This window comes from Dreissena polymorpha, chromosome 7 (assembly GCF_020536995.1).
Source record: "Dreissena polymorpha isolate Duluth1 chromosome 7, UMN_Dpol_1.0, whole genome shotgun sequence".
In the NCBI taxonomy this organism is placed as follows: domain Eukaryota; kingdom Metazoa; phylum Mollusca; class Bivalvia; order Myida; family Dreissenidae; genus Dreissena; species Dreissena polymorpha.
In genome coordinates this window covers 84210021-84222481 of record NC_068361.1, presented here as the reverse complement: position 1 = coordinate 84222481, position 12461 = coordinate 84210021, and the positions used below count along the sequence as shown (strand labels likewise).

At 34.8% G+C, this 12461-nt stretch overlaps 1 protein-coding gene across 1 annotated transcript; it reads right to left on the bottom strand.

Annotated features, from left to right (window-relative positions):
- Positions 1–4799: 4799 nt before the first annotated feature.
- Positions 4800–12155, bottom strand: LOC127837742 (uncharacterized). The gene is made up of 4 exons (XM_052365059.1): positions 11806–12155; positions 6838–7006; positions 6017–6265; positions 4800–5306 (listed from the first exon to the last, which is right to left on the bottom strand). The coding sequence occupies exons 1-4, from the start codon at positions 11971–11973 to the stop codon at positions 5059–5061; spliced, it is 834 nt and encodes a 277-aa protein (XP_052221019.1). The 5' UTR covers positions 11974–12155; the 3' UTR covers positions 4800–5058.
- Between the last annotated feature and the right edge of the window lie 306 nt (positions 12156–12461).

The window sequence follows — 12461 nt, the reverse complement described above, 5'->3', positions numbered from 1 at the left end:
TTGACTGTCGACTAGAAGATAGAGACGACGACTGACTGTAGACCAGAAAATAGAGACGACGACTGACTGTAGACCAGAAAATAGAGACGACGACAGACTGTAGACCATAACATAGAGACAACGACTGACTGTAGACCAGAAATAGAGACAACAACTGACTCTAGACCAGAAATAGGGACGACGACATACTGTAGACCAGAAAATATAGACGACGACTGACTGTAAACCAGACAATAGAGACGACGACAGACTGTAGACCAGAAAATAGAGATGACGACTGACTGTAGACCATAACATAGAGACGACCACTGACTGTAGACCATAACATAGAGACGACCACTGACTGTAGACCATAACATAGAGACGACCACTGACTGTAGACCAGAAAATAGAGACGACGACTGACTGTAGACTAGATAATAGAGACGACAACTGACTGTAGACCAGAAAATAGAGATGACGACTGACTGTAGACTAGATAATAGAGACGACGACTGACTGTAGACCAGAAAATATAGACGACGACTGACTGTAGACCAGACAATAGAGACGACGACAGACTGTAGACCAGAAAATAGAGACGACGACTGACTGTAGACCATAACATAGAGACGACCACTGACTGTAGACCATAACATAGAGACGACCACTGACTGTAGACCAGAAAATAGAGACGACCACTGACTGTAGACTAGATAATAGAGACGACAACTGACTGTATACCAGAAAATAGAGACGACGACTAACTGTAGACTAGATAATAGAGACGACGACTGACTGTAGACCAGAAAATAGAAACGACGACTGACTGTAGACCAGAAAATAGAGACGACAACTGACTGTAGACCAGAAAATAGAGACGACGACTGACTGTAAACACGATTTTTTATTTCACAACTATTCATTTCACTGAATATAATAAAAACATAAAGAAACACAATTCCGCGATACAAGATTTTCAAAGATTAAGATACTAAATCCCCCAAAAATTAAGGCCGTCGCGGGTGGTGTGACCGATGTACCATGGTCCAATGTCCTTCTCAGCCGATATCAGCCACACTCAAAATATTGTGTTGCACATTTAGAAGCGCCGTTTTCTCTATCACACGGCAGCGCCGCTTCTTGCACCATTATCAAGGAAGTCAATGAATTTTATTTAGTTTTTTCACGTGGTGATTAATCAGGCCACCCAACTTTAAAAATTCCGGCGCCGGGTCCAAGATACACATGGAAGCCTTTTGCGGGAAGACAGGTATGTGTATAAGAGGTATCCGCAACTCGATTTTAAGCCAACCATGCTGTCGCGCAATGCTCGCGCATGCGCACTCGTCTGAAGCCGAAAACGAAAATAGTGCATCAGGCGTCTTTCGTTATGTAAAAAATGTTTAAATCACCGTTATTAAACGGGCATCGAGACCAAATAGACATAGTATAATGACAGGTATGTTTTCAAAATCAATTGCGCATGTTTATTTATGTTAGATTATGCTGATTAAGTCATTAATTCGGGTTGAAAATATTTGCCTTCGGTAGAGGATAGATTTCAAAATGGCGGAAATGTATGTTAAACAAGCAGACATGTACCAATTTATAAGAATCATCACGTTTATATTAGATTATACTGATTGTTAAAATTTATATAAACCGATGGATAATGTATCGTATGTTGTCTTGGAAATATTTAAAAGGCAGATACGATATTAATTATGTTGGCTTTCTTGATTGGAATTTGAGGGAAAATGGCGGAATTGTAGGGGTAACAATAATTGTATGGTATATTTTGGACGAAGCATCAAATGTATTTAAACATCTTTTAAATATAAATGGAAGCTGCAAATTTACTAAACTGATGTTACTTAATGTTTTGCAAAAAAATTGTGAGTTTCTACCTAGTAATTTTAATTCTATTTAAGTTGGATTGAGGGATTTTTTTTATCCAAATGCACATTTTACAATTTAAAACAAAAATATGTTTACATCTATTAAAAATCCGTTTCATGGTTTACTACAAGTTTATTCTTTTCTAGTTGCATTTATGGGTATTTTATAAACCTTTTCACAAGATAGAAGATGATTATGTTACCTTACATTTCAGGTTGATGTTCACTTAACCATGCAGTGTTGACTTTACTGGCAGAATATTCAAAACGCTTTGTGCGAAGATGACCACGCAACCAAGAAATTGAAGCATAAGACCTGTCACATCAGGTATGTGTATTAACATACCTGGTCACATACATCACATTGATACATTGTCTTCTTATGTGTCTTTGTATCATTTATCTCTGTATACCTACTAAACTTGAAAGATTAAGATTTTGGTTCCTGTTCTACTTCAAAGTCACTATCACTAAAACAGTATTCACTTTCTGTAAAATCACCTAATACCTTTTCAAGCTTCTCAATATCCGAGAAATTAACAAAATCATCTTTACTTTATGCCATACTGAACAACACTGAGATTGTACATAAAAACTAATGAACACTATAATTAAGGTTACATTAACAAGATAATTGTTATTGTTTGAATTTTTAGTGCAATACCGAAAAATGAAAACGGCGTGAAAACAGTCAATGTCGGAACAATTTAAAGGACGCATGCTAATTATCGTGATTAAAGCAATATCTAAATTTGTGGCAAAGATCTATTGTGATTGTACTTGTTTGTCAAATAAAGCGGCCTATCAAATGTCAATATGTGAGAAGTTGTTCATGTGTGTTGGATGTGTGACAAATTTATTTTGAGAATATTCCTGTACTGATTGAATAATGTAGGCTAAAGACTTGTTATTACAGTAGACGCACGTGTATTTTTTTATACACTGTAATATAATTAAACTTTTAAACAATTTAATTGATGTTTGTATTACATAATTTATTTATATAAATAAACGTCTCTTTGTGAATAGTTTTTAGCAACTGATGTGAAATCACAGATGCAATATCTGACGCGATTCAGAACACAACAAATCGGTACCGCAATTTCCGTATTATTTTTCATCTGTTTTCTAATTAAATTTCTTAATGTAAACAATCAATTTTGAAGCTTTCGTACGATGGTTACTTCTTAAATATTTAAATAAAAATGGTAAATATTTGATGATCTCAAATTGAAGATCGCGTCTCGCAGCCGCTTAAATCGACCGCGGCTGCTAGTACTGTTGGTTTAACTTTGTGCAATAAATTGAATAGTTCAAATAAACAATTGAAAATAACAGAAAAAAACGCCAATGTATAAGCTTTCTAATGAATGTTATTTGTTAAATTTCTGACTAAAAATGACAGAGCAATAATATATATTTACAGTGAAGGTTACGATATTTTTTACCCGAAACTCAGCCGCAGATGGAAGACAAACCGTAATTACGTTGTGTTTAACTCGTCATATCTTTTTCGGCGTAAGCTGTATTAAGCCAGCTTTTCACCCTGACTTGACCTTTGTAAGTGTCCAATAATACTCAAATAAAATTTCCCGCGGCTAGGTACGAATGAATACACTTCATTTATTCCATTGGCTGATTTGAGTATAACACCAGAACATTGGAAACATATCCGCGTCTTTGTAACACTGTTTTACTGCATGAAACAATTTTATCTCTAATGAAAAGGCTCAATAGATAGAACAGTTTTACAATCAATGTTCGACATAAATACAGTCTGTGCGTTCACCTTTTATTTTCAGAGAATTACCCAGCGCAAAAGCGTTTATACTAAAGGCTATGTTGTCATATTTAGTACATACTTGCATTGCATTTCAACTCGCGAGGTTTCGGGTCAATTCGCGGCCATTTGTGAAAGTCAGAGATTATATACAGTTCATCACCGGAGTTCGCAGAAGGGGTTGCGATCATTGTGTTACACCGGTCTTACTGACAATAACGTAGTGACTGTAATGCATTGCATTCCAATCCGCAAGGTATCAAGGTCAGTTTGCGGTCAGTTGCAGAAATCTTTATATAAACGCCGTCTCGTAAACTTTGTGCACTTGAAGTCTGTTTTGATCAGAAAGATACTAAATAAAGATATTCGGCGATATTATTGTGGTATGTCAATCATCGATTTTTAATATGGTTTCAACATTTGCATGATAAGGACCAATTTTGATAAAATTAATTAGAAATATTTATCCATTTAGACCAGTTTATTAAGCATGAGCACAATAATTCACTATACTATAATTATGCAATTAAATACGATTCGAGTATTGCCGGCTGACCTATATGCACTCGTTTATTTTCATGTTTCTTGTGTTTTTCTATTCTGTAAATATAGATATCTGAGTAATAATATCACATAAAGCAAAATAAGCCACGAAATCTGGCGCAACACCCCGTAATTGATTTGCTTATGATGTAGCTAAGAACTGCGCAGAAAAAAGGCATCCGCTACTTTTTATCTCATAGAGATAACTTTTGATCGTTCATAAACATTGACCACAATCAACGCCGTATATCTTTTTTAAAGATATTTCTGGTTTAATATGTTATGCATTGACATATAAATTAGATATTTAGAAAGAGCAACATTTCAGCTTTCTAAAATGGGTAACATTTTAAATATTGAATAACAAATGACGTGACCATCGGGATTTAAATTACCAAGGTAAACGATCATCTCGGTTAACAACGTGAAGCTATTACGCGTTATCGATAAAATCAATAATTATCGGCTTATCTGACTGGATATCAGCCACGACAGCATATTTTCGCCGTTATTGGATTTATGCATGGAGTTGCGGATACCGTTAATACACATACCTGGGGAAGATGACAAAATAAAATAACCAATAAACAAAGAAATACAGACATTTGGTTTTCAATAATATACACTAGTAAAGAAAAGACCTTTACTGAAGCATTTTCAGTTATGGACCATCTTACGATAAGATATTAAACAAAGTACATATATGTAGGCATATTCTGTTAACAAAAAATGAGTGACGTTCATAGTAAGCATAGTGACACAACAGGGGAACTAATTACTATAATTATGTAGCAAACCAACTGCAATGCTAACAGTATAACATAATAAAGAAAGTCGACTTTTAATAATGAAAAATCAGAAAAATAACACTTGAAGAAACAGCACCACGCCGAGGCATGTTGTAACAAGATGTCCGCATTGAGGCTTCGCGGTCTTAGAGGTTTGGGCGCAGACGCAGGATTGGTCCACGAGTTCCTGCCACTTCCGGTCATCAATGTCACCCTTTGGGACCACTACATTTGGCGAAACCTGACCTGTTGTTACACCGGATGCACCGATAGAGATGTCTGAGCATCCGTAAAACTGTTCCTGATTGCCGCATCCTACGAAAAAAAAAGAGTTTACAAAGGAACATTGAAATCACTAATACATATCGAGCGATTGCCCGAATAGTTATAACAAAGCATCTGAACAACACACAGTTGGTTGTTATCTCAATAATCAACACTTTGCAAAAAACGTGTTTTGATTCTACCACGAATTAATAATTATTCGTGTTTATACTATTTGAACTATTTTAATATGTACCCGGCCTTTTTTGCGCAAAATATTTAAGCGTGGACGTCTTTGACGTCAACTTATTCAACATGTCTTCGGATTCATTAATACATATTAAATAATCAATGTGACCATATTTGTTGTTTTAGTAAGTTAAAATATTATGATTATACACACAATTAAAACATTAAAAACATATATTAAACATAGAAAGTGTACCACTCATGTGTTCAATACGCTGCAAACTAAATAATTGCGCGCGTGTGTGTGTGAAATATCACGCGTTTAAGCTCGTGCCTTTTATTGAAAAGTTTGTCGGAATTTCCGGAACGACTTTTCACACATATGGCTCCGCCCATGACTTGTTGCAGAATGACCCACATCATTGTTTCTTATTTGTTTATAGACTAAAAGTCAAGGTTGGTGATATAATCCTGACCAAACATTCAGTTAGTGTTCAATCATTTGCAACTGGTAATTAGCCATGTCCCCATATACATGTTGATCCAAAACACACGAAAATATGAACACCTACCAATGCAGCCGGTTTTGGTAACCGGATCCACGCCCCAGCTATTTCCGGTATTGTACATCCACTGCAACACACATGCGCGACATGTAATACCTGTCGGAAGTTTGAGAGAATACTTGACCATTTCCATGCCCATGCTGATTGAAAACCGACTCACTCCTTTGTCATCTTTAAGGAGATGTTGGTCAAAGCAATCTTGCGTTACAGCTTTGTTCTCGACGTCATTTTGGCACAGGCGAAATTTAAACCATCCTAAGACAGAAATAATTTTAATTAAAAAATAACAGTCAAATAGAAGTTTGCGCTTCAGCTTAAAAGTGTTATTGAAAACGTGTTATAGCAAAGTAAGTAAACATTAATGTATTTTACATTTCATGGACTAAACAGTTCAGTTTGCGTTGGTTAACCCGTTTACTTGTCAAACGCAACAGTAGGCTAGCTTAATCTTCATTTTAATAAACTTAGTGTACTTTACTTTTTACCGAACGACTATGTGCTATATCACGGAACCCTTATTATATTGTGTTATCAATTGCACGGTTAGTTTCAATATTGGAGTCACTGGTATTCATAGGAAACGACTCTTTGTAACACAATACAATACTCGTGTGACGTTGAAACGTGAACGTCATGTTTTAGAATAATAATGCATATACAATGTAAACCAATGTCTTACTATATAATGGAACAAAACCGATAAGCATACATAGTCAGTATGATCTTTTTCCCGCGTTATGCCCGATGGTTTAACAGCTACTCAAAATTAAAAATAAATAAATTCGAGTTCATATTATAATAATTATCTGTTTAAACAGTTGAATCACCTTTGTGATTGGCCGTCAAATGAACAGCGACGTCAATCACCTGACCGACGTCATATTTGCGTACGATGATCCCTGTGTAGAACTTGCCGCCTGGTTCGTTGGGTCGCGGATTATCTGCAAAGTTATCACCACACACGCCGCATTTTCCGCCGTTCCTGCTCCACTGGGTCTGTGTGCATCCAAAAAGCAAGAAAACGCTTAAACTGACTAATAATGTCCTACTATATATTCGGACTGACCATGTTTAAATTAGATTTTTTTTTCGAATTCTAAAATTTCTAAATATATATGTTAAGCATTTTAATAACTGCCGTTAACAAAACAAGAGGGCGATGATGGCCCAGTATCGATCCACTGTATCTTTATGCGAAAACAAACGTGCAATGCGCATGGGTTGAAATGTACTCAAGCATGTGACTTTCTGTTTCTATCCCTCGTCCCACTGAGCGCTTAAAGTTGGAATAGTGAGCATTTTTATATATGGAAAACGTTTCTACGGTGTTAACTAAACAGACTAAAAAGCCCGGGAATTGTCGCACAAGTAACGTAGGTACATTTATCTCGCCAAAAGTTATTGTCGTTCTTTCTATTTCACATATTTTTAGATGCTGAAGATCAAATCTACGCATGTTATACAAGATTAATGAAAGTTCCTTCATTCAATCATGAATCTTTTCCCAAAATTCCAAAAAGCGTTTGTAGGTTTCAAAGTTTCTGTTACTTATATAGTTCATGGAATGTGCAAAATACCTAATTCCATAGTCACCTGAACTTTACTTCATTCTTGAGGCATTAGTGAGTGTAGCAGGATTGTTAATGTGGTGAAGAAATTGTTCATTGTACAAAGAAGATATTTGCCTTAGGAAACATAAATTTACGAGTTTTTCAGGTTCATGAGGTGCCGAAAGGCAGTAGGAATGATAACTTTGTAGAGGTTTTTGTTTAACAAAGTAAATGTTTATGAGACAAAAAATTATAATTCATCAAGATGTTGCGATCATGGCAACACTACTTGCACATGGCGCGAGGTTTAAAGAGATATAATGACAAACAATTAGCTTGACCTTACTTTCCTTTACTTTTTCCATCTGACTTTGGTTACCTGTCATGTTTGTTTTTGAAAAATACTAGAATTGGCATATATTGAAATAAGGTATCTGATCTATAATCTGATAGATTGCTAGTAATAGACTTAGCGGCAGTCATGTTATAAACAAGGGGATTGTTCACGGCATCGGTATAATATACTTTTAATAGATACATCTTTTTTAAGTTGGATTCTCCTTACTTTTTTGCTACTGAATATTCAAATCGCTTATTTCAATGTTGTTAAGTTTATCTTGAACAAATATTGTTTGCAATCTGTTTATAAATCATAAAATGATGTCATTGGGATACATTTGGCCCCAGGGGCATAATATGAACAAACTTGGTAGAGAAACTATAAGATGTCACTACATACCAAATTTGGTAGCCCTAGGCCCAATGGATATGCTTAGGAAGAGTTTTAAAGTTTGCACAAAAGAGGCTTTATATAAGCATATGTTCAGTTTTGTGACCCCCGGGGCAGGGTCAAATTTGAGCCCAGGGGAATAATTTCAACAAATTTGATAGAGGACTATTAGATGTCACTACATACTAAATTTAGTAGCCCTAGACTCTATAATTATGAACAAGAAGATTTTGAAAGTTTGCGCAAAATAGGCCTTATTTAAGCATATGTTCATTTTTGTGACACCGGGGCAGGGTCACATTTGACCCCTGGGACATATTTTGAAAAAAAAAGGTAGAGAACTTTAAGATTTTAATACATACCAAATTTGGTAGAAATAGGCCCAATTGTTATGGACAAGAAGATTTTTAAAGTTTGCACAAAATAGGCCCAATAAAGGGCCAATATAAGCGTATGTTCAGATTTGTGACCCCCGGGGCAGGGTCAAATTTGACCTCGGGGGCATAATTTGAACAAACTAAGTAGAGAACTATTAGCTGTCACTACATATCGAATTTGGTAGAAATAGGCCCTACGGTTATGGACAAGCAGATTTTTAAAGTTTGCACAAAATAGGCTTTATATAAGCATATGTTCATTTTTGTGACGCCCAGGGCAGGGTCAAATTTTACCCCAGGGGCATAATTTGAACAAACAAAGTAGAGAACTATTAAATGTAACTATATACCAAATGTGGTAGCACTATGCCCAATGGTTATGGACAAAAAGATTTTTAAAGTTTGCACAAAATAGGCTTAATATAAAAATATGTTCAATTTATTGACCCCCGGGGCGGCGTCAAATTTGACCCCAGGGGCATAATTTGAACAAATTTGAAAGAGGTTAACCCCAGGAACATTTGTGAGAAGTTTTATTAGAACTGGAATTGTAGTTTAGGAGAAGAAGATGTTTATAGAAAAAGTTAACACACGCACGCACGCACGGACGCACGCACGACGGACACAGGACCATGGCATAAGCACCGCTGGCCTATGGCCAGTGGAGCTAAAATTCAAACCATAAACTCCTACTCCTCTTTAAAGGGGCCTTTTCACGTTTTGATAAATTGACAAAATTTAAAAAAAGTTGTTTCAGATTCGCAAATTTTCGTTGTAGTTATGATATGTGTGAGAAAACAATAATACTGAACATTTACCATGCTCTAAGGTATCCATTATATTCATCTTTTGACGATTTTAAAACCTGAAAATTATAAAGCGTTGCAACGCGAAACGATTGAATAATTTTGAAAGTTTTGCGGTTGTCGTTATATTTTGTGAAACTACGAGGATTGCTTATATAAAGTAAAAAATACATTGCATCATAGCATGAGAACGGATGGCCGAGTGGTCTAAGCGCTTGACTTTTAAATCCAGGACTCCAGCGGTAAGTAGTGGTTCGAGCCTAGTTGAGGTAACTTTTTTTTATTTTTTTTATTGTATTTTCGTTTTCTGGAGATTTTTAGGTCCAATATTTTATTTTATCAATATAAAGCATTTAATGACAAACTTCAACATGCCAAAATTAATGAAAAGGCCCCTTTAAGATGAAACACAATCTTTTTTAATCATATCTTTCCAACCTGATACTGATGCATTCTGATCATACATATTCGTTTCTTAGCAATAATGACATTCCAACAATCTACACAAACATTCAGCTGTACGGGTTTTCATTTCTGCCCTAAACATTCCGATTATGGAATTCCCAATACTTCATTGCATTAACAAAACGCCTCGACAACCAGACAGTGTTTAGGTATGTTGCAATACGAACCCCATTTTTTGCATATTTGTATTGTTTAGAATGATTTAAAGCCTGGTGAAAAATTCTCGAGATTAGTATTCTTGTAATACAACCACGTTATCCCAGAACGTAACCCATCAACATAATAACTCAGTATAAGAACAACACGACAACATGGTCATCTTGGCATAGCATTCCTTAACTACCTGATTCATATTGTGTGTTCTTCTCTATTAAACTCCAGAATTTGAACATAACTTACACAAGCATCGTCGTCTAATCAATGAAAGTGTATTTTATATGCAACCTAATGTAATGTATTATATTCTGCACCAATATATAAATATGTTAAAACTAGCTAAAATATAACAGGCTTCTGTGTCAAAGGATGTGGTTTTAATAAAATAAACTCCTAGATACACAGTATCAGATAGATAAAAGTATTAGCCTAAGTTACGTTTGTCGTTACATGTTTTGCAGCACATTTAGTTGCAATTAACGTTTAAATACATGTTAAAAGTATATCTGTGCGTATATGTAACGCGCATACGGTTTTAAAGGGGCCTTTTCACAGATTTTGGCATGTTTTGAAGTTTGTCATTAAATGCTTTATATTGATTAATGTAAATATTGGATCTAAAACGCTCCAGTTAAAAACACGAATAAAATGAAAGAAAGAAAAAAGTAACTCTCAACTGGGGTCGAACCACTAACCACTCGAATAAATGGAGTAAAAGTCTACCGCTTAGACCACTCGGCCATCCGTCCACTCAATGACTGATGTATTGTATACCTTATATAAGCAATTCTCGTAGCATCTCAAAATATAACGACAACAACTAAAATCTACAAATTATTCAATCGTTTCACGTTGCAACGCTTTACATTTTTCATGTTTTTTAATCGGTAAATTTTCAGTATTGCAGTTTTCTCATAAATATCATAACTACAACGAAAAATTGCCATTCTGAAACATTTTTTTTTTATTTTGTCAATTAACCAAAACGTGAAAAGGCCCCCTGAAAAGCTAAAATTCAACTATATTTATTATATTTTTCTATTGTATGCGTTTAATAATATATACTGGCGTAAGTTTATAATAAGATTATGCAGACCGTACAGCGGTTTGTGATTTTGATTGCTTTTCTGTTTTGATGACAATTATGTCTTTAAAATAAGACTGAAATACGTTATATAATCTCTTTTACTACACATTCCACTAGTATATATTAAAATGGTATTTGGGATCAGATTTAGGAAAGTTTGCATATATTCAATCTTTAATTACTAATACAGCAACTGTGCGTAATTTAGATGATAACAAATAAATATGCCTAAAGTATTAAAGATGCAGACAAGTTAGTACGCCTAATATCTGAAAAACTTTTATCAATACAAAATACAAAATTGTTTGTGTATGTTGTTTGGTTATATGAGGTCTGTTTTTTTTTTAACTTAATAATACTTTATATCGAATAAACTTTTAACTGTCAGCCATTTATTTGATCGTACATGAGTTAGGAAGTTTAAATACGTAAATTACCATAACCGACTTATGAGAAAGTAAATATAGTTGAACTATGGATTAAACACAGTCAATGAATTACGTCCATTCTTGTGTTACAAGATATGTTGACTTAAACAAAGCCTACTATATATTCAAGAACAACCACTATAATTACATGTACCAACACATAAAAATGTCCATAATTGTAAAATGTGCTACGTACACTGAACCCTCCGCAAAACAATGAAGTGTCGTCATAATTCTGCGGTGAGTTGAACCCCTGGCGCCACATTGAAGAACGGCTCGGTGGTTCAACCAAACGTCCATGACCGTTTACCTCAGTGACAATGGTAAAAAGTAACAAAAGGCACACATACAAATACTTTGACATAATAAATTTAAATGCAGCCACAGTGTTTATAATCTCACACCAAACTACTACACGAATTAAACTACCTGAATATACTACCAATGATCACGTTGAGACTGGGGAATAAATACTTCTTATTGTTAACAGGGTATTTTCCTTGAGGGCAAGTAAAAACACTTCCTATTTGTTTGCATTTCATTTAAATATAAGTATACTTCCCAACCCCATCATATAAATATTATTAAGACGAACAATTACGACGTGTGTTTGGTAATTTTATAATTAAATGTAATACATGCATTTTTGTTTATCTTCGTTATGATTAATCATGAATTATTGATATAAATGTATAGAACCCTTTTATTCCTCACGTGTTCTATTCTTAAATGAACTGTTTTATCACATAAGAGTAAATAGTATTATACCACGAGTCATAGAGCATTTAAACTTTCGTTAGCTCAGCACGTACATGTTTATCAATCTACATACCATCATCAGAAGTAATACAA

What these genes read in the sequence shown, in the direction of transcription:
- LOC127837742 (XM_052365059.1), bottom strand. Translation starts at nt 11,973, where the DNA reads ATGTCAAAGTATTTGTATGTGTGCCTTTTGTTACTTTTTACCATTGTC. An exon ending in TGTTTTGCGGAGGGTTCAGT is followed by an intron (nt 7,007 to 11,805) that starts GTACGTAGCACA and finishes GGATGCACACAG; the next exon opens with ACCCAGTGGAGCAGGAACGG. An exon ending in TACCAAAACCGGCTGCATTG is followed by an intron (nt 5,307 to 6,016) that starts GTAGGTGTTCAT and finishes TTTTTTTCGTAG; the next exon opens with GATGCGGCAATCAGGAACAG.